This window comes from Kwoniella pini, chromosome 3 (genome assembly GCF_000512605.2).
Source record: "Kwoniella pini CBS 10737 chromosome 3, complete sequence".
NCBI lineage: Eukaryota > Fungi > Basidiomycota > Tremellomycetes > Tremellales > Cryptococcaceae > Kwoniella > Kwoniella pini.
This window is the reverse complement of record NC_091718.1, coordinates 2,092,349-2,113,530: the sequence shown is the minus strand read 5'-3', so window position 1 is coordinate 2,113,530 and position 21,182 is coordinate 2,092,349. Positions and strand designations below refer to the sequence as shown.

Here is a 21,182-nt window from a genome sequence, read left to right as displayed (position 1 = left end):
GCCTCAATTGAGGGAGGATCGTCTGACTTCCTTTCGATCACAAATCCTGAAGTACATGTATCACACCAATTCACCATAAATCATGGCTGTAGTCTCTTTTGTGAGTTAATCCTCGAGCTTGAAATCATAAGTACATACACGTACTCGAAGATGTCCCCGCGTACTATTAAGAAATAACGTGACGGCCGTAGCCGTAGGTCACCTCATAACAATGATTGAGAGGGCAAGATCCGCCACGGGATACTGACGTATCGGTGCGCATACAAGTTCGTTGTGTTCTGACAGATTTGAAGAGAACATGTCATTCCTGGATAGTCATTGGATTCACGGCCATGAGCTCATTCGAAGTCATCCACTAAGCATAAGGGTACAAGAGTGAAGAAAAAGACAAATTCGTCGTGACTGCAGGGTTTGCCGGCGGATCGGGGGAAATGACGCGTGCGAGTAAAAGTCAGAGTAGTAATTGTAATGTCAGTCGGGAAGTTTTGTGATATCTCATCTGTTAATTCATCGGTATATTATCATTCTTGATCTGTTAAACTGTAGATTGTTAGCCTCCCATCTCAGGCGACGAGCAGAGTATGCACGTGAAGTTTCAGTTCATAATCAAGCTAAAGGAATGGGCTCATGCAAAAGCATTGGACCGATGCCAGGTTCATAAACCGTCTAAGCTTCATCAATCTGAAGGACCTAATGTAATTATACGTTGGAATCAGGAGGAATAGGAATGTCCCCAAAGGAAGATATCTGTCGAATGTTTTATCACTTTATCTTAATTCACTACTAATATTCGCGATCATTCAGACTTCATACAATGTCGCTCCAACGTCAACTCAAATATGCAGTCTTAGGTATCGGTCGAATGGGCTCTAGACATGCTCAAAATATCGCTTTTCGTACACCCCGCGCAGAACTCGTTGCGGTCTGTGATATCAACCAATCATCTTTGGAATGGGCCAAGGAAAATCTGCCTCCTGGGGTCAAGACTTTCCAAAATGCGGACAAATGTTTGGATGAGGTGGACCGGATGCCGTTTTGATAGCTAGTGAGACTGGGTTACATGCCAAGTTGGCCATTGACGCTATGAAGGCTGGGAAAGTGAGTACAATGCCTATCATGACATCTCTTCCACTGATTGTGCTTCCAAGCTTATATGATGCGCGTCCTCAGCATGTCCTCCTTGAGAAACCCATCTCGATAGATCTAGAGACTTCTCGACAAGTAGTTGAAGAGACTAAGAAGTATCCCGGTTTGAAAGTCATGGTTGGTTTTAGCAGGCGGTGTAAGTCTCCCACAATTTTTCCTTTCAGTTGCAGGACATAAATTGCCACCGCAATGTTGCCCCAATTCTCTTGGGTGAAACCCCCTTACTAATATACATTCTTGATAGTCGACGAGTCATATCGAGAGGTGAAAAAGATGATAAATGCAGGCACATTGGGTACACCCCATCTGATTAAATCTGCTACGAATGATCAACACGATTCATCTGGTCAGTATATCCTTTGGGTTTTTGATCATGGCTATCTTTGACTTTGCACATGTTTCGTAGTGAACAACGCTGATCTGTCAAACGTAATACAGGTTTCTTCGTCAAATACGCAGCTGCTTCAGGAGGGATATTCATAGATTGCGGTATTCATGATATTGATTTAGCAAGATGGTTCCTCCTTCCTTCTTCACCTGACATCAAACAAGTTAAGCGTGTCTTTGCTTTAGGACATAATATCCAACATCCTGAGTTGGCCAAATACAATGATGTGGACAATGGAGTCGGAGTAGTAGAGTTTGAAAATGGTGGGATTTTAGTGATTCACTGCAGTAGAACCATGAAGCATGGTCATGATTGCTTCACTGAGGTATTCGGTACTGAGGGGAAAGTAATTGTGAATGGAGTGAGTCGATCTATACCATATACTGTACTGTCCCGGGCGTTTCGAGCTGAATCAGCGAAAATTGTTCCTCTAGAATCCGCAGCTGAACAGAGTAGAAATTAGAGATCAATACGGTGTGAGGACTGAGTCGACGTGGGTCTTTGTGTTTCTTCTTCCAGCTTCCGAATACCCTGCGCTTCAGCTTCTTTCGAAATGATTGAACCTGATGAGCGTTCTCTTGCTATGATAGTCCAACTTACTACGAAAGATTTCGAGAAGCTTTCGTCAACGAAGTGAACGAATTCACAGATATAGTTTTGGACAACAAGCGTGAGTTTGATCCTCGTACTGTCACTTGATTTGTGCTTACGACCTGCGCAAATTGTTTGCGATCTCTTAGCCCTACCCGTCTTTTGTGTCGATGCTCTCGAAGCTGCCAAGATAGCTGCTGCTCTTGCCCATTCTTTCAAAACAAACAACCCAGTATACTTCGATGAAAAGGGAGAACCACTCCTTCTTTAGGTCAAACAGGAAGCGTAGAATATGTAGATCACAGTGATTAAGCCGTATGGCAGTAAGGAAACTTGGTGAGCGAAGGACTATCACCTTTTAACAAATTGTATATAGCATGATCTGTTCGAAGAGATGCATCATTGAGACAGCGCAAGGGAGCAAGACATTTTTTAATTCAGATGGAGCAAAATGTGCATATTTCATCATGAGTTAGAATATTGCTGTGTAAAAGATCTAAAAGCTACATGACATGTCTATCAATATGATCCGTCCTAGATATAAGTGAAAGGAAAAGCAGATAAAGCGAAATCCAGTTGATGTATCTCTGTTTCCTGATTTATTGGGCCTTGATCCAACCTTTTCTTCTAGGTAATAACCAACCCGGATGAGCTACCGCAAATGCTGCTAAACAAAGAACCATAGGTAGTCCATCTAAATAAATGAAATACACTTCGTGCGTTATCAGGTATCCTGACCAACCTTGTGCTAATTCTATTGACCTATAAATACCCCTAACGAAAATCATAGCAGAAGCGAAAGCTACACCTGCTAACAATTTTTCTCCATTCTTGATCTCGCTTGTCCTGTTCATTCCTCGCCCACTTTCGTCTTCTAGTGGTGATGTGGCCGCTATTCCTTCAGGTGGTGGTGTTGTATCACTATCACGTTTTATTTCTGCTGCGATAGCTGAATTGGAATGTTTGTTTTTCAAATGATTATATGGTTTTCTAAAAATGACTCTGAGTATGAAATCACTCGCTAAGATCACAAAGATAGTCATTGTACCTAATTGAAATAGGATACCAGCAAGCACTATAGATTGTAGATCATTCCATCAGCCTCGATTTTTTCATTGCATTATGGATGTTACATCGTAAGTATCACAGTTGTCAAAGCGAAACCATTGGTATCACTCACTGATTTTAGTAGCAGTATGTGTATTCGTCCCTTGTTGAGCAGCTACAGCAGCCTTTCCACCTCCAATGGCTTGAATCACCAATGATATTACATCAGCAGTAATGAAGACTGCTAAATACATATTGGGTTTGAGGAGAGAGTACGCTGGACCAAGTTGAGTGATACAGTAACCTAAGACCGTATATGCCCAAGCAGAGTAGAAGGCAGGTCCTATGATAAGCCTGAGAGGAACACCCTTGTCAGCGTCCTTTCCTGGCGTATTGAAATGAAAAGTAGTGAGACTTTCCAGACGATTGGTATAGGGTATATGACAAGATCGATCGAGATTGATGAGGCACTCACGAAGCGATCTGCATCAAGAAAGGCGTAATATCGTACACATTGTACGCTGACCATAATCTACCAGCCCATCCTATGACTTCCACTATGAAGAAAGAGGAGGTAAGTTGGTACGACTCAAGACAATAAGGGCATCAGGCGTTTTATCATGCTTGCATCACTCACAGAATGTTCCCGGTATCAAAGTTGCGAATACCAACCAATACTTGTATCGTACTCCTAAGCCCACATGTAGTAGACCAAGAATCGCAAAGACTACTATATATGCTATACCAGCTGATATTTCAGGCGTATACCCGTAAGGTGAGAAAGTGGACAATCTGTGTGATTTCTGAGCGACTTTGTTGGCTATATCGTCGACTGAAGTCATCCTGAAGACGATCTGGTGGCTGACTAATCGATGCTCCGGATTGCAGTTTGAAGGGTGGCCAACACCAGTTGGGTACACAAAGGTACAGGCGGGCTTTATCTGAGTTTATCTGAGGGTTTTAGCTATGAATGAAGACAGGAATGAAATAGTCATTGTGAGAGGTTTGTTCTTATGAGTATTATGCTTGATCTCAGCCACAGGTCATCTCATTTGGTCACTGCCCGAATAGTAGTCATGTTCCCATATGGGATGTTTTATTCGGGGGCCGGAATCAACCACTAAGACAGCATCACGTGACATCACGACTTGATCATCACATATACTAGTAGTATAGGTCCCAGCTATATATTGATATTTAGAAGGAGAAGGATAATGATAACCTTTTGACCTGCCTTAGCTCGTCAAATCATGGTCTACTGGGTCTTCGGATATGGCTCACTGATCTTCAAGCCACCGTAGGTGTCATTCATTGTAAGAGCTGGTTCTTAATTTACTGATCATATATTTCGGTTCAGGCCGCACGCTGTCGAGCAAAGTGGGTAATAGATTCGCCAGGCCAATTCCAAAGAGCTTTAACAGCTAATGAAACTCCATTTGCAGAGTCCGGATATGTGAAAGGTGTAGTCAGACGCTTCGCGCAATCCTCAATAGATCACAGAGGTACACCAGAAGCTCCAGGTCGTGTAGTCACAGTGATAGACGCCAGAGAATGGCATCATCTAGAAGGCAAGGATATACCGGAAGGTACACTCTTACCGGAAGATTACGTTTGGGGCGTAGCATATAGAATAGATCCGGATCATGAAACCGAGGTAAAAGCGTATATGGGTAAGTTGTTCGAACATATCCGCGAGAGCAGTCAAATTCTGAGGCTGAATTCGACCCATTGCGTAGAACACCGAGAAAAGGTGATTCTTACTTCATCCGGCGCATGACATCGATAGCTGATAAGATAGCTAGAACGGATATACGTGCCATTTCGTTCCAGTATATTCTACCGATACGAACAGCGCAGAAGAGATCAGAGTAGTTGACAGCGTGAGTGACTTCCATACCTTTACTCCTTGCTATTCGTAAGCTTTTGACTAATAGATATTGCAGGCGGAGATATGGATAGGTAAATTGGATAATCCGGCATTCAGTGAGGAATGTTTTCGACATCTTTCTTGTCCAACCCAGCTGAAGAAGTACAACAGTCGGTTATGAGCCTAAAATTGATTTAGCCAAGATCATTTCGGAGAGAAGCGGTCCATCGGGATTGAACAAGGTCAGTGACGACGATTCATCAACTATATTGTGAAACACTTGTTCTGATACGTATTTGAAGGATTATCTGTATAAACTAGCAGAATCAGTCAGACAGTTGTATCCCCATGTACGAGACGATTACCTGTTTCAGCTCGAGGTAAGAAATACTACTAGTGCGAGATAGACGCAAGTGCTGATTACTTATTGCCTCTACCAACCTAGGCTGCAGTGAAGGCCCTTGAGCCAAGAATATAGCTACAGATTCCCCCAGGCTTGAAATGATCCAGCACTTTAGTCCTAATTCATCATATATGCATTTGCATCCCGTAATAAGCTTTAAGACGCTTGAAAATCGCAGAAAAAAGATAAATAACGAAAATACAATACAGCATTTCTGTTCCCGAGACATAACAAACCTCCGGCATCTGGAAAGAACCCCATAGAAGCTAAATGATATAGCTTTGCTCCATTATCGACTAAACAACAATCTCACTTATACAGATTATAAGATATAGTGGAAATCGGGATTTTGGAAATCCGTTAAATCGTCATAAGCGTGAGCATTCACATCATCGCCTTCACCTGCAGCTGCAAGTTCTCGCCTGTATGCCTATATAACCATTTAACATCAGCGAATTTGTTTCCACGTCTTCACAGATACAGCATAAAGGTGGATCGGAAATTTAACCGGATGAAATACTCACAGCAGCTTGTTCAAGTGTCATGATTGACATATCTCTAATATTGCTCATTCTTCCCATTCGCTCCCTCTTCTTAGCTTGTCTTCGATTAAGGTATTTAAGATATAGCGCCATAGTACAGATCAAAACGAATAACAGAGACCAGCAAGCCATGTCTGTATATAAACCTGTTTTGTAAACGGGTGCCTCGTCATCAAGATCTATTAGAAAGTCAAGCAAAAGTCAAAATCACACTCAAGGCGGTATGCTTAATCTGAAAGTGGAACAGACTTACAAACTTGAGGTCCGGCAACATTACCCGCACATTGCATGATAAATAGGATAGCTCCTACTGTTCTTTGTTTCGTCGTTCCTGCTGCGTTCATGTTTGCCCAAGAATAGACGAGGGGTTCTGGAAACGTCGATAGATTCATGTCAGTCGCTTATTCTCGCCTTGAGATCCCGTGGAGGGGCAACTTACGCAAAGGAGTGTAAAGCATGATCACGTAGTATGCACCCAAGAGAGCATGGGGTTTGTTTCTCGGTACGTATAGTAGAGCTGCAGCTCCTGCAATGGGGAACAGAGTAAAGAATCTATAGCAATTATACATATCAGCTAGGGCGTCATCGGAAAGAACAGTCAGAAGTGAGGTGACTTACGCGACGATAGGGAATCTCAGATTAATCTTGTTCATAACCCAAGTGCCGACAAGCAAGAATGTTATAGTTAACACATATGGTGGCATTTGAAACAAGATTGTGTCGAAAGAGTTGAATCCAAAACCTTTAGTAATTAGAGTACCGAAAGTTCCGATACCTGAACTTGGGATTGCCATACAACTAAGCATCAACCCCCAAATCCATGTTTTAGGATCGAGTACGGCTTCTTTCACTTGATCCCATTTCCATGATCTGAGGATACACGCGGTGAGCCCAAGTTTAAAAAGTTGGTACAGAATTGTTCGATGACTTACGATGTCCTTGTTCCGGTATTGTTATCCCTCAATCTCTCCACGGCAATGACTTTTTCTTGTGGTGTTAAGAATTTTGCAGAAGGTATATCATTTGGCATCATCCAGAAAATCAAAGGGCAAAATGCCAACGTAATACAACCCAAGAACAAGAAGATGCCTTGCCACGGTTTGATACCTGACTTGACGTGGGCGATACCATAACTCAAGATTGGTCCGATAAATCCAGCAACGGAACTTGACATCAGCCAGGCTATGTGAGGGGTAACAATCAGTAAGATGTAGAGTTTATTTTTGGTTCTGATAAGGGAGACTTACCAGTGTTTCTGTATGTCTGTTCACGTCTTCTCCAAAACATTTGGGTCATAGCGATAAAAGAAGGACTGATTGTAGCTTCGAATCCACCCATAAGAGCTCTTGTGGCCAGTAATCCGCCGAAGTTGTGTGTAGCTGCCATACAGCATACACAAATTCCCCAGCAAAAAACGTTGCCGACCACCCACCAAGACATGGGGAATCTGACTAAAGCGTAAGCTGATAAAGGTTGAACGACCAGTTGTACCAAGTAGACGATCGATCCTAGCCATGAGTATTGTTTACCGACCAAATGAGCTTCCGCCTTGAGGTTAAATACTGCAGCGTATGATAGAGCGTTCTTGTCAAGATGAACCAATGTGTACACGATGAACATTGGGACTGGTACAAGAGATCGTTAGTAATGGTTCAAGTATCAAGGAGATTGATGACACTCACGACAAACCCAGATATCTAGCTTTCGAAGTACTCGTCTGTCGTCCTCGATAGTATATTCAACTGGACCAACCTCTCTGAGGAGATTGGCAGCGTCATCCTGAGCATGGCTGATATACTTAGCATCTACTGCGCCAATACCTCCTTGAGAATGGTCGATGGCCTCGACATGGTTAATTTCGAGATCCTTATCGTCTTGATGTATGTTATTTGGAGTTTGTTGCGACATCGTGACTAACTATACCCGATGATGCTTGATATGTTGAATTCGAAATGAATTTGATGGATATTTCGTTCCCCATGGGATCCCCTTAAGTACCTTTTCATCAAACATGGGACTCCTTCGAACAACGGTCTAATCAGGTGGATAAGGAAAATGGGTCTTCTTCATGTAAATTCAGATCCAGATATCACTCTTAGTTGTCTTGGCGGCTATGTACTGGCTCATGCCAAGAAGTCCGAAAGACTCATCATGAAGTTAAAGATAGAACATCTCCATACTTCTTCTCCAAGACTTAGGGTGAAGATGTAAGCCAAAATAGGACAATAGTCCCACTTGAAGTTAAAAATAACTCGGAAAGCATTTCGGGATTGACCGAAATGGGTATCCTCTTGCTTGGCATAAGTGGGTCTCCGTGTTACTGTCTTGTTGGGTTATTGCGCCTTGATTACTGAAAAATACGTAAATACCTAACTAACCGGTCCCGAACGGCCCGGTGAGTCAACTGATTTCATTTGGCCTAAACATATCTTGGGCAGGTGCCAAGTTGATGGGTCATATGGTCCGGGATTCGCATATCTGACGCAAAATATAGCAACGGGACATGACAAGAATAAACAGGGGTATCCATATAGGTTGATTCAGGTTCATTTGGATAGTACCGATAACGGATGGTAAAGGTCGTGTATTGAAAACAAGTTGATGATATATAATCAATGCTGATGCTACTATCAGCCTTGTCCCGTTGAACCGTGATAAGACTTCACCCTATATCTTTTACATACCTTCCTCCAGGTCTACAAATCATCAGCCTCCTGCTGTTCCACTGCGTTATACGGATCAATATGGCAATCAGTACTTTACCTGAGTATGCAACACCAATGTTCGATTATCGTACATACGATGTAAAAGCGGAAAATATAGATGAGCTCGTTGCGAGGATTACCAAGGCCTTAGTCGAACTGGAGGATAAAGCGGGGATACATAAGTACACTAGTAAGTGATATCTCAGTGATCCACAAACTCTTTCGGCTGACCATTACAACTCACAGTTGCCGATGGAAGGGTAATAGATAGTACAAGGTGAGTTTGAGTATCCGCCTATAGGTTGTGCAATGCTAAGGTCAAAGAACCAGCTGGAACTTCTGGGAATGGCAACAGGCTATTGGGCTGTACGGTCTCTTCAACGTGAGTAATTTGCCTGTATCTCTAGGTGTCGATCTTTATGTCCGGTGCACAAAATATCGATTAACAAGATGAATATAGTACTATAACCTGAAATCGACGGAAGATCCATCATCGCCCGAAGCAGCTCGAACTTTGAAAATTATAAAAGAGTGGTATACCGCTCGAGCAGCTGAAGGAGGTACAACTAAGAATATCAATAGTATGGCTGTCTTACTCACTCTCGCATCGCTTATGGAAGTTGAATACAATCGAGGAGGTATTTTCACAACGGAAGAGAAGAAGCTTTATGAAGCATGGATAGATGAATGGGCAGAATGGGCCTATCACGATTGTCCTCGTAAGTCTAAGTGGTTTGAATTGACTCGCCGGCTGATGGACAAATTGACAATTCTGCACGTATAAGGAGCCGAACAAGGTATATACCAGCATAGTGAGTGACATCCTAGTTGAAATGACATGCAGTATGATGTTGACAATTATTTACATAGTCACTTTCCGATTAGAGAACAAAAATCAAGTCTGGGACGATACTTTGATGATGACTGGTAAGTGAAGAATCGTTCGGACAACTGACTTGGAGTGGAATAAACCTCGTCTTTCGGTACTTACAGTCTTACCGCTTGCGAAAATCGGGAAGTTACTGGATAGACCTCATTATATAGAAGAAGGTGAGCTAGAAAGAATCTTCAGCGGGCGACCACTCACTAACAATTGACCTGGCACATCTAGCCAAATACCAATTCGTACAACACGCACAATATCTCATGGATCCCATCAATGGTTTATGGAATCATGGATACGAGTTTGACGGCGAAGGTCGTGGACATGATTGGGGACATATTGCATGGGCTCGAGGGAATTGTTGGGTAAGATGAGACTGGTATAAAGCTCGGATCCGGGCATCTGAAGAGCTGACAGATTTTTCGATAGATTACGATAGCTATCCCAATATTCTTGGACTTGATACAACTTCCAAAAACAGATGCTGTTTATCGGACACTAGTCTCCGTATTACATAGACAAGTAGACACTTTGGTCAAATTGCAAGACCAGGAGACCGGTCTATGGAGGACTCTCTTACTCGACGAGACAAGCTATGTAGAGGCGAGTGCCAGTGCTGGGTTTGTAGCTGGTATGTTTATCGGTATAAGAACCGTAAGTGTTTTCTCATTCCCACGGGATCTTGTTTTTACACGCTGATGCTTAGGTGATTTGTGCAGGGCATATTGGAGGAGAACAAATACATCAAGACGGCCATGACAGGGCTGAGAGCTTGTATAGCGCAAGTGAAACCCAATGGTGAGGTACAAAATGTATCGAAGGGCACACCTGTGAGCACCGATCCGAATTTTTACAAGGATATGCCCAAAATCACTGTCGGTTTTGGTCAATCTCTACCTATAATGGCACTTGGCGAATGGTTGCGGTATGAGAAAGCAAAGTCGCGGAAATAGATTTTGTCTTGAATATTCTGTGTGATATGTATGTACGTCATAGTTATATATTGTCTTCATCCATTTTGTCAGTTGCGCAAGTCCATACGGCAAGAGCAACTATGATGCATAGTCTAATGATTTATCCGGGATCTCGGAGCGAAGATGAAGGCCGAGATGACGGAACGATCGAATAACGCCCTTGATCTCATCCCGTTATCATGTTCCTTTTTAGCTATGTACCGCATGCTTTCTCCCTTGACTCATTTGCGCTATCTCGATCGTATTTACGATAACCAAGGATATTATTAGGCCGTCACCCCGTCGGTGACACAGTATCTACAAACGTGGTCCATTGACTCAATGCGTATTTTTAGCACCACGCCTAAGGGAGTGAGATAGCAAAGCAAATCAGTTCCGAACACAGCATCTTTAATTGTATGTATATATAGCAGGACCAACGTGAATGTCCTTCTCATTTACACTCACCGTTTCGTTCGATATCATCATTTACAGATCAACTCGTACATCTACATGATGCCCCAACATCCTTTTGGTACCCCACCATCTTTTGGAGATGCAAACTTTGCTCAGTTCTTTGGTGTTCCCGCTGCACCAGAGCAGGATCCATCCATGCTCAACTACAGAGGACATACCTTGCATCATACGTTTGATTTGAGAAGTAGAATGGCTATCTCAAGAGAGAAGCCTATGATCGGTACTTTCTATGCTGCGTTCCCTCATCCTACTGTAGCTAGAATGATCGGGCAAGCTGGTTATGATTATGTCCTGTTAGATTGGGAACATACGCCTTACAGTGAGCTAGCCACATGTTTGACCCTCCCAGAATCGCTGGGACTTGGCTAACCGAATCTGCAGCTCCTGAAAGCATTGTTGAGCTTATCAAAATCATCCAATACGCTGGAGAAGGAAAGACTGCTGTTATAGTAAGGTGAGTAGCTGATACCAAGGAGGTCTATCGAGAAGGCTGCGGCTAAGACACCATCTTCAATTTTCTTTAGAGTGCCAGCTCTTGAGCATCAATATGCGGCATGGGTTTTGGTGAGTAAAAATGTGAAATATCAAGCTGATAGAGTAGGATGCTGGAGCTTCTGGGGTTATTTTCCCCCATGTAAGTCGTTTGCTTTGCAGGAGCGGTCAACCGATCTGATTCCCAATCTTAGATCTCTACCGTTGAACAAGCCAAAAAAGCTATCTCTGCTTGCCGATTTCCACCCGTGAGTCACATCAAGACTTTGATTACTGTCACGATGACCTCATGAGACATATAGGTTGGTAACCGTTCGGGTCCCCCCAATGCAATGCAATTCGGCTACAACGACGGAGCACCAAACGGAGGGGGAGTCTTCGAGATCTGGGGGAAAGCAGCTGTCATCCTGCAGATCGAAGATGAGGAAGGCGCAAATAACGCAGACGCTCTAGGAGCCCTGGAAGAAGGTGAATATTGCTCACATAACATTGTTCCGATACTGATGATTAACACTTTTTGTAGTCGACGGACTGATGCTAGGTCCTGGTGACTTAGCTTTTTCACTGGGGTTGACCTTTGCGGATATTGGTAAAGACGAGAGATGGCTTTCGTCAGTGTATACACAATTATCATCGAATCATCCAACTGTGTTTGGCTGACTATTCTTTTTGCTTCTGGTCTGACAGATGCGTACAAAAAGTCTTCACCGCCGCGAAAGATCATAAAAAGGCATCTCTTATGCCTGGTATGAATTCACAGCAAGCATCTGCCCACTTGCAAAGCGGGGTCACCATGCTTTGCGTGTCGAATGACTCCATGATCATGGCTCAAGGTCTGCGACAAGAACTCGTGTCGGCACACGAACAACTTCAAGCTTGGAAATCGACTAAAGCCTAGGAGAAGCCGTCAAATTGAAGGGTGCAACAAAGCCTTTGACTGTAACTGCATACGATATGGATGGACTGACATGCATTTGTGCTATTTTGATTTTTTTCGCCTGTGCACTGCTCTGACCTGCACTTCTGTTCTTGGGATTTTTGAGTCTCCCTCTTGTAGGAAGGTAAAATTTTCATTTCATGAAGATGATTAGCAAACGAGGCTGTGAAGAAGCCATGCGTCAACGGGTTGGATTTGTCGTATCGAAGAGGGGAGTGCCATAAATAAGGTCATCGCCATCATACTGAGGGTAAGTCTACTGAGATCATTTTAACTGATGGGCCATTGAGCCGATCTATAACCGGAACGGCGGTGCCAATAAAGTAAGATAAAAGCCAGAACTATCAAGGATATCACACAGGACAGTAAGCTCAGCAAGCAAACCATCATCCCCTAAGCATGAGCGCCCTTGTCATCTTATCTGAAAATTCTTCCCTTCCTGGACAGGTATCAATACGTCACAGAGGGAAGGAATTATTATGCAGGGACACTGTCTAGCATCCGAGATGACATCGCGATGCTTATCAAGGTTATGGTGGCTTTCAAAGTCCACGGCGTGCCAAGTTGTGCCATAAGACTGATGTGGATTGTGACAACATGCATATTGCTCTGTGAGCTCATCTATGATATTAAAGAATAACTGATATCTACATGAATATCAACGTCTCTGCTACAATATGGTAGGGCTAGGCATGATCACCGGTCATAACTTAGCTCGACGCGCTCGTCCAGTCTCGGCAGTTTGCTTCTGCGATATCCTGAGCTCTTCAAGTGATGAAGTTGTAGCATCGACACTGCCGTCGTGATTCCAACCTGGAAGGTCAGCTAAGTCTCGAGCAGGGGCCGCTCTCCTGGACTTCAAGGCATCTCCTGATCCAGGTCTCCACTTCCACGAATCTTTCAGTTCATCAGCTAACCGCCCTTCTAACAGCTCGACTATGTGCTTTCCGATATTAGGGAGTAACTTGAAGGAATGACTATACACAATGCAGAGGCTTAGCTGAGTTCTATAAAGGCCCCGAAGCGGGTGCAGAAGCTGGTGATTGTCTTCACTCACCCACTATCTCCAGAAGCAATGATAAAGTTCTTCCACTTAGGGTGTTCGGTGATCAACAAGTTCGCGTCCGCCGTGTCTGTACACCAACACAATGCTTGGTTGAACCTCTTCTTGTTTTTGAACTTGGGCAAGAATGCATCGATAGCCCTACCAATACTGGCATCTGATTCAAGCGGGATAGTATCTGTTGGATGTTTGGCATGAGATCGAGGAACTGATATCTTCTTTGGGCTGGAGGCCCCATATGGTTTGTGTTGCTTGAATCGTGTGAATCCGGGGAACTCATCACACACTTTGATGATGCCGAACCTAATGTATATCTGTTTAGAAGGTTCATCGGGAAGAGAGATATGGAACGGAAACGAGCTTACTCATTAGGTTCGAAGAAGAAACCAAGATCGCCGTTGTAGACCACGGGAATATTTTTATACTGAGCAGCTTCCTCAGGAGTCAGTTGGATGTGAGCATATACCCAAGCCTGAGTAATTTAGGTCATCAGTTGAGTTAAAATCGCTCCTCATGGGCGAAGCGCTCAGCTCACCTTGGACACGCATTGCTCTTCAAGATCAACCAGCACAGAAGTCCAAGCTCCAGCAGCGAGTACAACCTTGTCGGCGTAATATTTGGTACCATCAACAGTCTCTACACCAATACATGAGGTGCCATCTGCGGCGAAAAGAGGTGCCTTAAATGAGCCGCCGCTGCCATAGAAATGTCAGCGCGAGATACAGAGGGTGGGAAGCAGGAGAGTTGTGAGGTATCTGAGCTGGTCGGTGGGCGGGCGGATGGGTGGAACTGATGGGAAGACAAAAAGTATGATCACTCACCCGCCGAAACCGAAACGCACACCAGATGTCCTCAACACTTCACCGATACTATTGATGGCTTTCGCAGCGGCTAACCAACCTCCATCTGCATTCCAGATGGCCTTCCAGCCCTACAGGACGAAGTTTATTAGCGGCCTACACAGTGGATCGCCTTGTAAGCATAATCACTCACCTTGATCTGTTCCCGATCTAGCTGTGGTGCCTTTGCTAAGATCTCATCTTCGGTATCCAACCACTCTGTACACTTTTCCAAACCTACACCAGCCTCTATGCTCTGCTTGTAAGCTTTCTTGAGGTATTCGATCTCCTCAGGTGAAGACCCGGTGTCGAGCTATTAGATCAATGAGAGTCAGCAGTTTTCGTACAGATTGCTCTATATTCCATGAGGACGAACCCTTCCGGTGTTGTGAAAATAAGGCTTGAAGACCGGATCGTTGTTCCACATATCTCGAGCTTCCAGACTTAATTGGATATCTACGTGATTCCTGATGCGGATACCCATAATCTTGTTGAGATCATTTCCCGCCGACTGGGCTGAAGGAATCTCATAAGTATCGAGAACGGTGATATTGGAAGGGGTGTATCCATTCCTCAAGAGGTGAAGGGCGGTGGAAGACCCCATAGTCCCTCCACCACCGACCACGATAACTCTAGTCTCGGCTCTTGACGTTGACATCGTAAGGTCAGACTTGATCTAGGATGATGTGGCAAGGTGTGGCAGCTGTTGCTTCTGCATGCAGTGCGTGAAGATATCGAAGAAAAGACATAATGTCAGGTTTATATCGATTTGAGGCCCATGTAAGAATCTCGGAAACGTGAGTCCTTTGGCAGTCGCCATCTAATTGATTATCTGAACAAGAATCCGTGTTATCGGTCTTGGCTCATTTGCCGACTCAACCCGCAAATAGACATACATTCCCATACAATACCCACGTGAGGTCACCTACCTGGTTCATAATTGCATGGATCATCCACGAGAAAGAAAGGCTTATAAACTCAAGAAACGCGAGCCTATATCGTGTTCCGCTTGACATCTGACCATGGTCACGAATTAATTAGGCGAGATTTTCGAATGTTCCCGGACCGGAATTTGCACGGTAACCCTTATACACCCTGTGAGACTCAAATAGAGTTCCCGATATCGCGGTGATTTGGACATGACATATCCGCTCATTCGGGCCTTCAAATTGCAACTAAATCGATGACTTCCTTAGCCCTGATGCCTGTTTGTCCCTTATCGTCTGATATCCCCCGCCCGTTTTGTCGGATGGGGACTCCAAGTGACCGCAACATCTGATAGCAGGATCTGGCGGCAAGACAGGGATGACCTCCCGGAAAATCCGAAAAACTCGAGATAGCGGATAAGGCTAGGCTCACTATATAAGAAAGCATTCTTGGTCGTTTTTCCTTCCTGTTCTCTCCTCAAGCTCGACTCTATCACTTCGTTCGCCATATTTTTTGTCTATTACTCCATAGTAGATAAGACATATAATAGTCATTATGGCCGAACTCGATGCTGGACCTCCCAATACCAGACCAGCTGGTAACGACGATGCCTTGCGGATCAAGACCGCTGGCGGTCCAGCTCACACCAATGAAGATGGTACAGTCGACATGGTAGCCTATCAAAATGAAGTACCTTTATGGAAGCGAATCCACCAACATAGTTTAACTCAAATGCTTCTTATGAGTGTGCAAGCTTTCTGTGGACCTGCTATGGCTGATGCAATCGCCGGTTTGGGTGGTGGTGGTCTTGCAACTCCCCAAACCTCAAATATCGCGTGGGTACCTCTCACAGCAAGCCGCTGGGTGATACTATCTACTGATTCTTTCCATTTTTATCTCAGAACATCCATCAATTATGCTTGTTTGGCCATCAGTTAGTCTTTTTATTTGACGATGGACAATCTCGCGCTGACTACTGTGATCTATTTTCTTTTTACAGCTTGTTTATTTGGAGGACCACTTGTGAACAGATTAGGTACGAAATGGGCTTTGGTGATTGGTGCTATGTCTTTCCCTATCAGAGGTGCTTCTTACTACTGTAATAGTAAATTTGGTGTACAATGGGTAAGCGTGGATACTCCGAACTGTATAGTCCAACAAGTCATGCTGAGAGAGTTTCCTTTCTCCACACTTTAGTTTCTGATCTTTGGTGCTTTCTTCACCGGTACTGGAAGTGGTTGTTGGTATGTCGCCGAGTCAGGGACGATCATGTCAATCGCTCCTAGTGGAGCTCGAGGAAAGTACTTGGCTCTCTGGATCGTTTCTCGTAACCTCGGTCAACTCATCGGTGGAGCAATTAATCTTTCTAAGAATCACACTGCTGGTGTGACGGGTGGTGTCACTCCTGATACCTACATTGCCTTCTTGATTATTGAAAGTCTTGCGTAAGTCTGCAACAGCTATAAACTCATACCATATGATCGCTAATATACATACTCTTTAGATTTCCCTTCGCATGGCTTATTACTCCTCTGCATAACGTTGTTCGATCAGACGGTACCAGAGTCCGAGTTTCCGAGAAGATTGGAACAAAGGCTGAATTCAGATTGATCAAGACGACCATGACTTCCAAGCTCATCCTACTTTCCGCTCTTTGGGCTATTTGGTCCTTCTTCTACGGGTAAGTTTTCCTCACCTCCAATCGCTCATTCTTTCATAGCTGACAACGAGTCTGACACAGAGGTACTTGGTCTACATACCTCGGTACCTATTTCTCTACTCGAGCTCGAGCCCTGTCGTCTCTTGTCTCTCCATTCTTCTGCATGTAAGCTGTACCCTTCTCAAGGCATCATCAGAGTTCTTTGATTAACCCATTTGTGCTTACGCAGTATCGGATGTTTCGGACTCGGATTCATTCTGGATCTAAAGGGACTCAGCCAAAGACGGCGGGCTCAACTCGGTCTTTTCACCGTGATCATCCTCAATACGGCTGTGTACATTTGGACTATCGTCATGCAGACCAAATTCAACAAACATAGCCCCGGAAAGATCGATTGGGTCGACAAGCTTTATCCTTCTGCTTTCTTGCCCTACTTCTTCGTTCAAACTACCGGACCTCTCTCCCAGTCATACATGTACTGGCTTCTTTCGTCGTTCGCCACTGACGCTCAAGCCAATGTACGAAATGGTGCCGCTTTCAGGTGTCTCGAAGCAGTCGGTCAAGCTATCTCATACGGTATGAATACCCAAATAAAGACTTCCCCTCTCATTGGATTCTGCGTCACCTTTGGGCTTATGGCTGCTGCTGCGGGTCCAATGTTTTTATTGGTGAATTCTACTCCTAATGAGATTCCTGCCGATGTTCTTGACGCCGAAGAACATGCTCAAGAGCTCGATCACAGCAAGAAAGATGTCGAAGAAAAGGATGATTACGCTGTTATCAGAGTGTAATAATTGACCGGCAAACGGTTCTCGTAACGCATCGTTATATCTAGCTCACAGGCTGAAGGGCGAGAGGGAACGGAGCGAAGCTGGATATTCGGTTTTAGTTGTTCTAATTGATTCTTCTTATAGTTGGTCTGTTGTCTTGATGTGATGTGAGCGAATGCATGATAATCTCCTAATTCACTGTACCCGTGACCTTGCGGGTGGGTGCTGCCTGGAATCATTCACATCTATTTGAAATCTTCGGGGAAACCTGCAGATGTCTTGAATGACAACTCACACAATCTCGGGTATTCTCATGGTATTTCAAGAACGCAAAAGGCATTGCATGCAACGCCGGATACTACTACTGAGCCAGGATGCCAGAGCACTAGCACTGAATGGGCTCGATCTCCTTTCAAGAAGATCATTTTACCTCTGTTTATCCATTATGTATCCTCCAGGTCGACACCATTCGGAATATAAGATCCCAATCCGGAAACCGAGATATCAAGTTAGAAGATCGGAGTTCGAGTCCGGTTCCTCCATGTGCGTCCAGAACTCGGAAAGCATGAATTTGCCCTTGTCCTGCGACCAAAATGCATTTTGCTTCAGGAAGCCTGAAGCGGCATCCTGAGGTATATATTCCAAACTCAGCTTGAAAGCACAAATCAGTTTTGCGTCCCTTTCTGGCAGCCTCATTTGCCGCTTTGATGTCGTGAATATGCCAACGAGCATGTCATGCCCATACGCGCCAGAGAATGATATTCCAAGAGCCGTAAAGATTGTACCTTATATGCATATCGAGATAGATATTAATGAATTATGAAGCACCCCAAGGTTTTATCCGTATTCTCCAAATCGATCTAAGCCTTAAATTCTTCTTCGAAAACAGCGGCTTTCTTGTCTTCAAGTTCAGCGTGAGCGACTTTTTGCGCCTCTTCATGCATCCTCTTTTCAGCTTCCATGTTGGCTTCCTTGACATGGTCTGGATCATATACAACAGCAGCCTCTTCGGTGGTGAGACCTTTAGTCTCTCTGATCATGAACCAAAAAAGTCCAATGTAAATAGCATCAACAGCTACGTAGACGGCATAGTATCTCCAGCTGATAGCATTGAGAGCTACTGGGTTGGCGAATTGATTGAATGACTGAGCGCAGTTTTGAGCAAGCAAAAGCAAAGCAGCAGCTTTAGCTCGAAGGGCGAGAGGACAGATTTCGGGAACATAAAGCATAGGAAGAGGTGTTAGAGCCAAGGAATAGAACCCCATGAAAATGAAGATAAATGGGATCATAGCTACACCAGTAGATTCGTGATGATTTGTATTGTATCCTCCGGCAAGACCGAGGATCATAACGAATGAACAGAACATTCCGATGATTGATGTGAGGAATAAAGGCCTTCTTCCGAATCTTTCTACAAGACTTGCACCAGACATGGAGATGAACCAATTCCAGATAGCCAATCCACCATTCACACCAGTTGTTTGAGCAGGTCGAGTGACGCCGACAGTTTTGAGTACAGGGACCAAATAATATTGAACGACACCATTTCCGACCCATTGTGTAGCGGTACCGAGGATAATAATGACGAAAAATCTTCGAAGGTTACCCTTGGTTTGGAACCATGCAAGCCAAGAAGCGGATTCTGCGGCCTTCTCAAGTTCGACAGACGCTCTGATTTCTCTCATTTCAAGCAGAACAAGTTCGTCGTCCATTTTTCCGTTAGCACTATTGAGTCATTGTTTTGTCAGGATATGCCGAAGGACGATTGAGAGAAATGGCAAACTTACTGGTAAGTAGCCAAAATCTGGTGTGCTTCATCAGCTCTGCCCTTTTTGACCAACCATCGGGGAGATTGCGGGATGAACCAGGCTCCGAGACCGAGTAAAAGAGGTCCGAAACCTTGAATAAGATTAGGTACACGCCATGACCATGAGCTACTGCCAGGATAGTAGACCATGGCGAAAGTGAGCCAAGCGGCGAAGATGGATCCGATCTATTAATCGTAGAGAATTAGCTGTTCGCTCTCACCTAAAGACCTGACCGACTCACGTAGTAAGTGGTGTTGAGGAAACCACCTGCGTAGTGTCGGATTCGGGGATGAGCAAGCTCAGGGACAAGAGCAGCTGCAGTGACCTCTATAAGACTGTTAGCTGTTGCACAAACTTTGGCTTGCAAGAAGCGGCTCACGAGCAGCAGCGGTACCGACACCTAAAAGCACTCGCGAACCAACAAGTTGAGCGACAGAGTGACAGAAACCTCCCAAAAGAGCACCAGCCAACATGAAAAGAGCACCCATGTACTGTGCCCTATCATCAGCTTGGCAATACGAAGAGTGGTAGTGACAGACGAAGTGGGCTTACAAGACCAATTTTTCGACCATATCGATCGACCATCCACGCGATGACGAATGTGAGTGGGATTTTAGGACTGGAGAGGTGCACGAGTCAGATGCGATGTAGTTAATCATCGATTGTAGATCAAGTACTTACAGATAGTATGAAGCAGCAATCAGACCCAACTTGGTTCCGGTAGGTTTACCCTACACACAAGTGTGACAACGCTCAGCATGTCACAACTTTTGCCTGATAGTATGACTTACGAAATCGTGGTTCCATTCGGTAAGAGCTTGAAGACCGTTCAACAAGGACCCGTCGTAACCCAGGGAATATACAGCAGTATAAAGAGTGAAGATATGAACGAATCCTACAGCATTCTTATTAGCACTGGTCTTGATATCTAGCAAAGGGATTTACTGACCAATTCTCATACCAGGATCCTTCCACCATTTTGCATTGGTATTATTTGGCAAGTCTGAAAATTTGGTAGCCATCTTGTCTTTCGAGTTTCAAATTGAGCTAGAGTGAGAGAATGAATTTGAGTATACAATGGGGACACCGCGGGGATGATTGATTATTTCTTGGAGATACCTTCTTATAGCTTTTTATCTCCTTCTTCGAGTCCTCAGAAGCGGCGTATACGATAGATGGATCTAGCGAATCGTGTCGGTATGTTCTTGTCAAAAACGCAGGTCTCCGGGTTTCCGAAAAACAGATCGAAGCACATTGCTTCTTGATGATGGCTATGTCAGGTCCAAGAACAGAGGTTTCTTCAATGTTTTTAATACTTTTTTTGTTGTGATCAACGGCGAAACCTCGGACACGACAAAAGTTGGAGGTGAAAAGTCATGGGACGTACAGAAAGTTAAAGCGGTATTACCCATAATTGTGAAAATATAGGCGTTAAGGGTAAAGAGGTTTAACAGGGCCTCCATGTTCCCCAACTTGCCGCTTTGTATACTTGAATCCTACTCTTCCCGAACAGCTTTTCTTTCCATTTCCTCAGATTGCATACCTGTTTCGGAGTGAGGAATAGCGGCACACGACAAATTAGGCCTGAGCTGTTTGAAATAGGCTCGTCAAATCAGACCCGAAAGTAACCAGATTTGTGGGATGTTCCTCGACGATAACGTAAAGGCTAAACGGCTATATCGGA

The 21,182-nt window shown here is 44.3% G+C and overlaps 9 protein-coding genes across 9 annotated transcripts; 5 read left to right on the top strand and 4 right to left on the bottom strand.

The window, feature by feature from the left end:
* Positions 1-814: 814 nt before the first annotated feature.
* I206_102986 (uncharacterized protein) lies at positions 815-2,396 on the top strand (the record flags this gene model as incomplete). Its single annotated transcript, XM_070202662.1, has 8 exons — positions 815-1,018; positions 1,090-1,098; positions 1,171-1,282; positions 1,391-1,492; positions 1,585-1,895; positions 1,969-2,027; positions 2,125-2,204; positions 2,275-2,396. The coding sequence occupies 8 exons, from the start codon at positions 815-817 to the stop codon at positions 2,394-2,396; spliced, it is 999 nt and encodes a 332-aa protein (XP_070058763.1).
* A 328-nt stretch (positions 2,397-2,724) lies between these two features.
* Positions 2,725-4,014, bottom strand: I206_102985 (uncharacterized protein; the record flags this gene model as incomplete). The annotated part of the gene is made up of 4 exons (XM_019155087.1): positions 2,725-3,200; positions 3,306-3,526; positions 3,648-3,729; positions 3,810-4,014. The coding sequence occupies 4 exons, from the start codon at positions 4,012-4,014 to the stop codon at positions 2,725-2,727; spliced, it is 984 nt and encodes a 327-aa protein (XP_019012490.1).
* A 408-nt stretch (positions 4,015-4,422) lies between these two features.
* I206_102984 (uncharacterized protein) lies at positions 4,423-5,517 on the top strand (the record flags this gene model as incomplete). Its single annotated transcript, XM_070202661.1, has 9 exons — positions 4,423-4,469; positions 4,530-4,549; positions 4,615-4,842; positions 4,909-4,922; positions 4,975-5,052; positions 5,107-5,155; positions 5,211-5,281; positions 5,342-5,419; positions 5,485-5,517. 9 exons carry the CDS (start codon positions 4,423-4,425, stop codon positions 5,515-5,517), a joined length of 618 nt encoding a protein of 205 aa, XP_070058762.1.
* Positions 5,518-5,764: 247 nt separating this feature from the next.
* I206_102983 (uncharacterized protein) lies at positions 5,765-7,892 on the bottom strand (the record flags this gene model as incomplete). Its single annotated transcript, XM_019155085.1, has 8 exons — positions 5,765-5,872; positions 5,967-6,163; positions 6,238-6,354; positions 6,424-6,536; positions 6,603-6,854; positions 6,917-7,166; positions 7,232-7,609; positions 7,667-7,892. The coding sequence occupies 8 exons, from the start codon at positions 7,890-7,892 to the stop codon at positions 5,765-5,767; spliced, it is 1,641 nt and encodes a 546-aa protein (XP_019012488.1).
* An 836-nt stretch (positions 7,893-8,728) lies between these two features.
* On the top strand, positions 8,729-10,525 carry I206_102982 (uncharacterized protein; the record flags this gene model as incomplete). The annotated part of the gene is made up of 10 exons (XM_070202660.1): positions 8,729-8,879; positions 8,936-8,966; positions 9,020-9,071; positions 9,150-9,408; positions 9,475-9,501; positions 9,560-9,616; positions 9,683-9,739; positions 9,801-9,937; positions 10,002-10,226; positions 10,292-10,525. The coding sequence occupies 10 exons, from the start codon at positions 8,729-8,731 to the stop codon at positions 10,523-10,525; spliced, it is 1,230 nt and encodes a 409-aa protein (XP_070058761.1).
* Positions 10,526-11,041: 516 nt separating this feature from the next.
* I206_102981 (uncharacterized protein) lies at positions 11,042-12,392 on the top strand (the record flags this gene model as incomplete). The annotated part of the gene is made up of 8 exons (XM_070202659.1): positions 11,042-11,321; positions 11,384-11,456; positions 11,527-11,560; positions 11,604-11,636; positions 11,689-11,742; positions 11,797-11,962; positions 12,018-12,105; positions 12,182-12,392. 8 exons carry the CDS (start codon positions 11,042-11,044, stop codon positions 12,390-12,392), a joined length of 939 nt encoding a protein of 312 aa, XP_070058760.1.
* Positions 12,393-13,134: 742 nt separating this feature from the next.
* I206_102980 (uncharacterized protein) lies at positions 13,135-14,991 on the bottom strand (the record flags this gene model as incomplete). Its single annotated transcript, XM_019155082.1, has 7 exons — positions 13,135-13,408; positions 13,489-13,797; positions 13,860-13,966; positions 14,030-14,189; positions 14,316-14,425; positions 14,488-14,646; positions 14,710-14,991. The coding sequence occupies 7 exons, from the start codon at positions 14,989-14,991 to the stop codon at positions 13,135-13,137; spliced, it is 1,401 nt and encodes a 466-aa protein (XP_019012485.1).
* An 824-nt stretch (positions 14,992-15,815) lies between these two features.
* I206_102979 (uncharacterized protein) lies at positions 15,816-17,711 on the top strand (the record flags this gene model as incomplete). The annotated part of the gene is made up of 7 exons (XM_019155081.1): positions 15,816-16,096; positions 16,163-16,194; positions 16,261-16,385; positions 16,458-16,705; positions 16,765-16,941; positions 17,002-17,085; positions 17,150-17,711. 7 exons carry the CDS (start codon positions 15,816-15,818, stop codon positions 17,709-17,711), a joined length of 1,509 nt encoding a protein of 502 aa, XP_019012484.1.
* Positions 17,712-18,550: 839 nt separating this feature from the next.
* On the bottom strand, positions 18,551-20,520 carry I206_102978 (uncharacterized protein; the record flags this gene model as incomplete). Its single annotated transcript, XM_019155080.1, has 8 exons — positions 18,551-19,415; positions 19,478-19,683; positions 19,740-19,825; positions 19,878-19,989; positions 20,051-20,117; positions 20,180-20,229; positions 20,290-20,393; positions 20,448-20,520. 8 exons carry the CDS (start codon positions 20,518-20,520, stop codon positions 18,551-18,553), a joined length of 1,563 nt encoding a protein of 520 aa, XP_019012483.1.
* Positions 20,521-21,182: the final 662 nt, after the last annotated feature.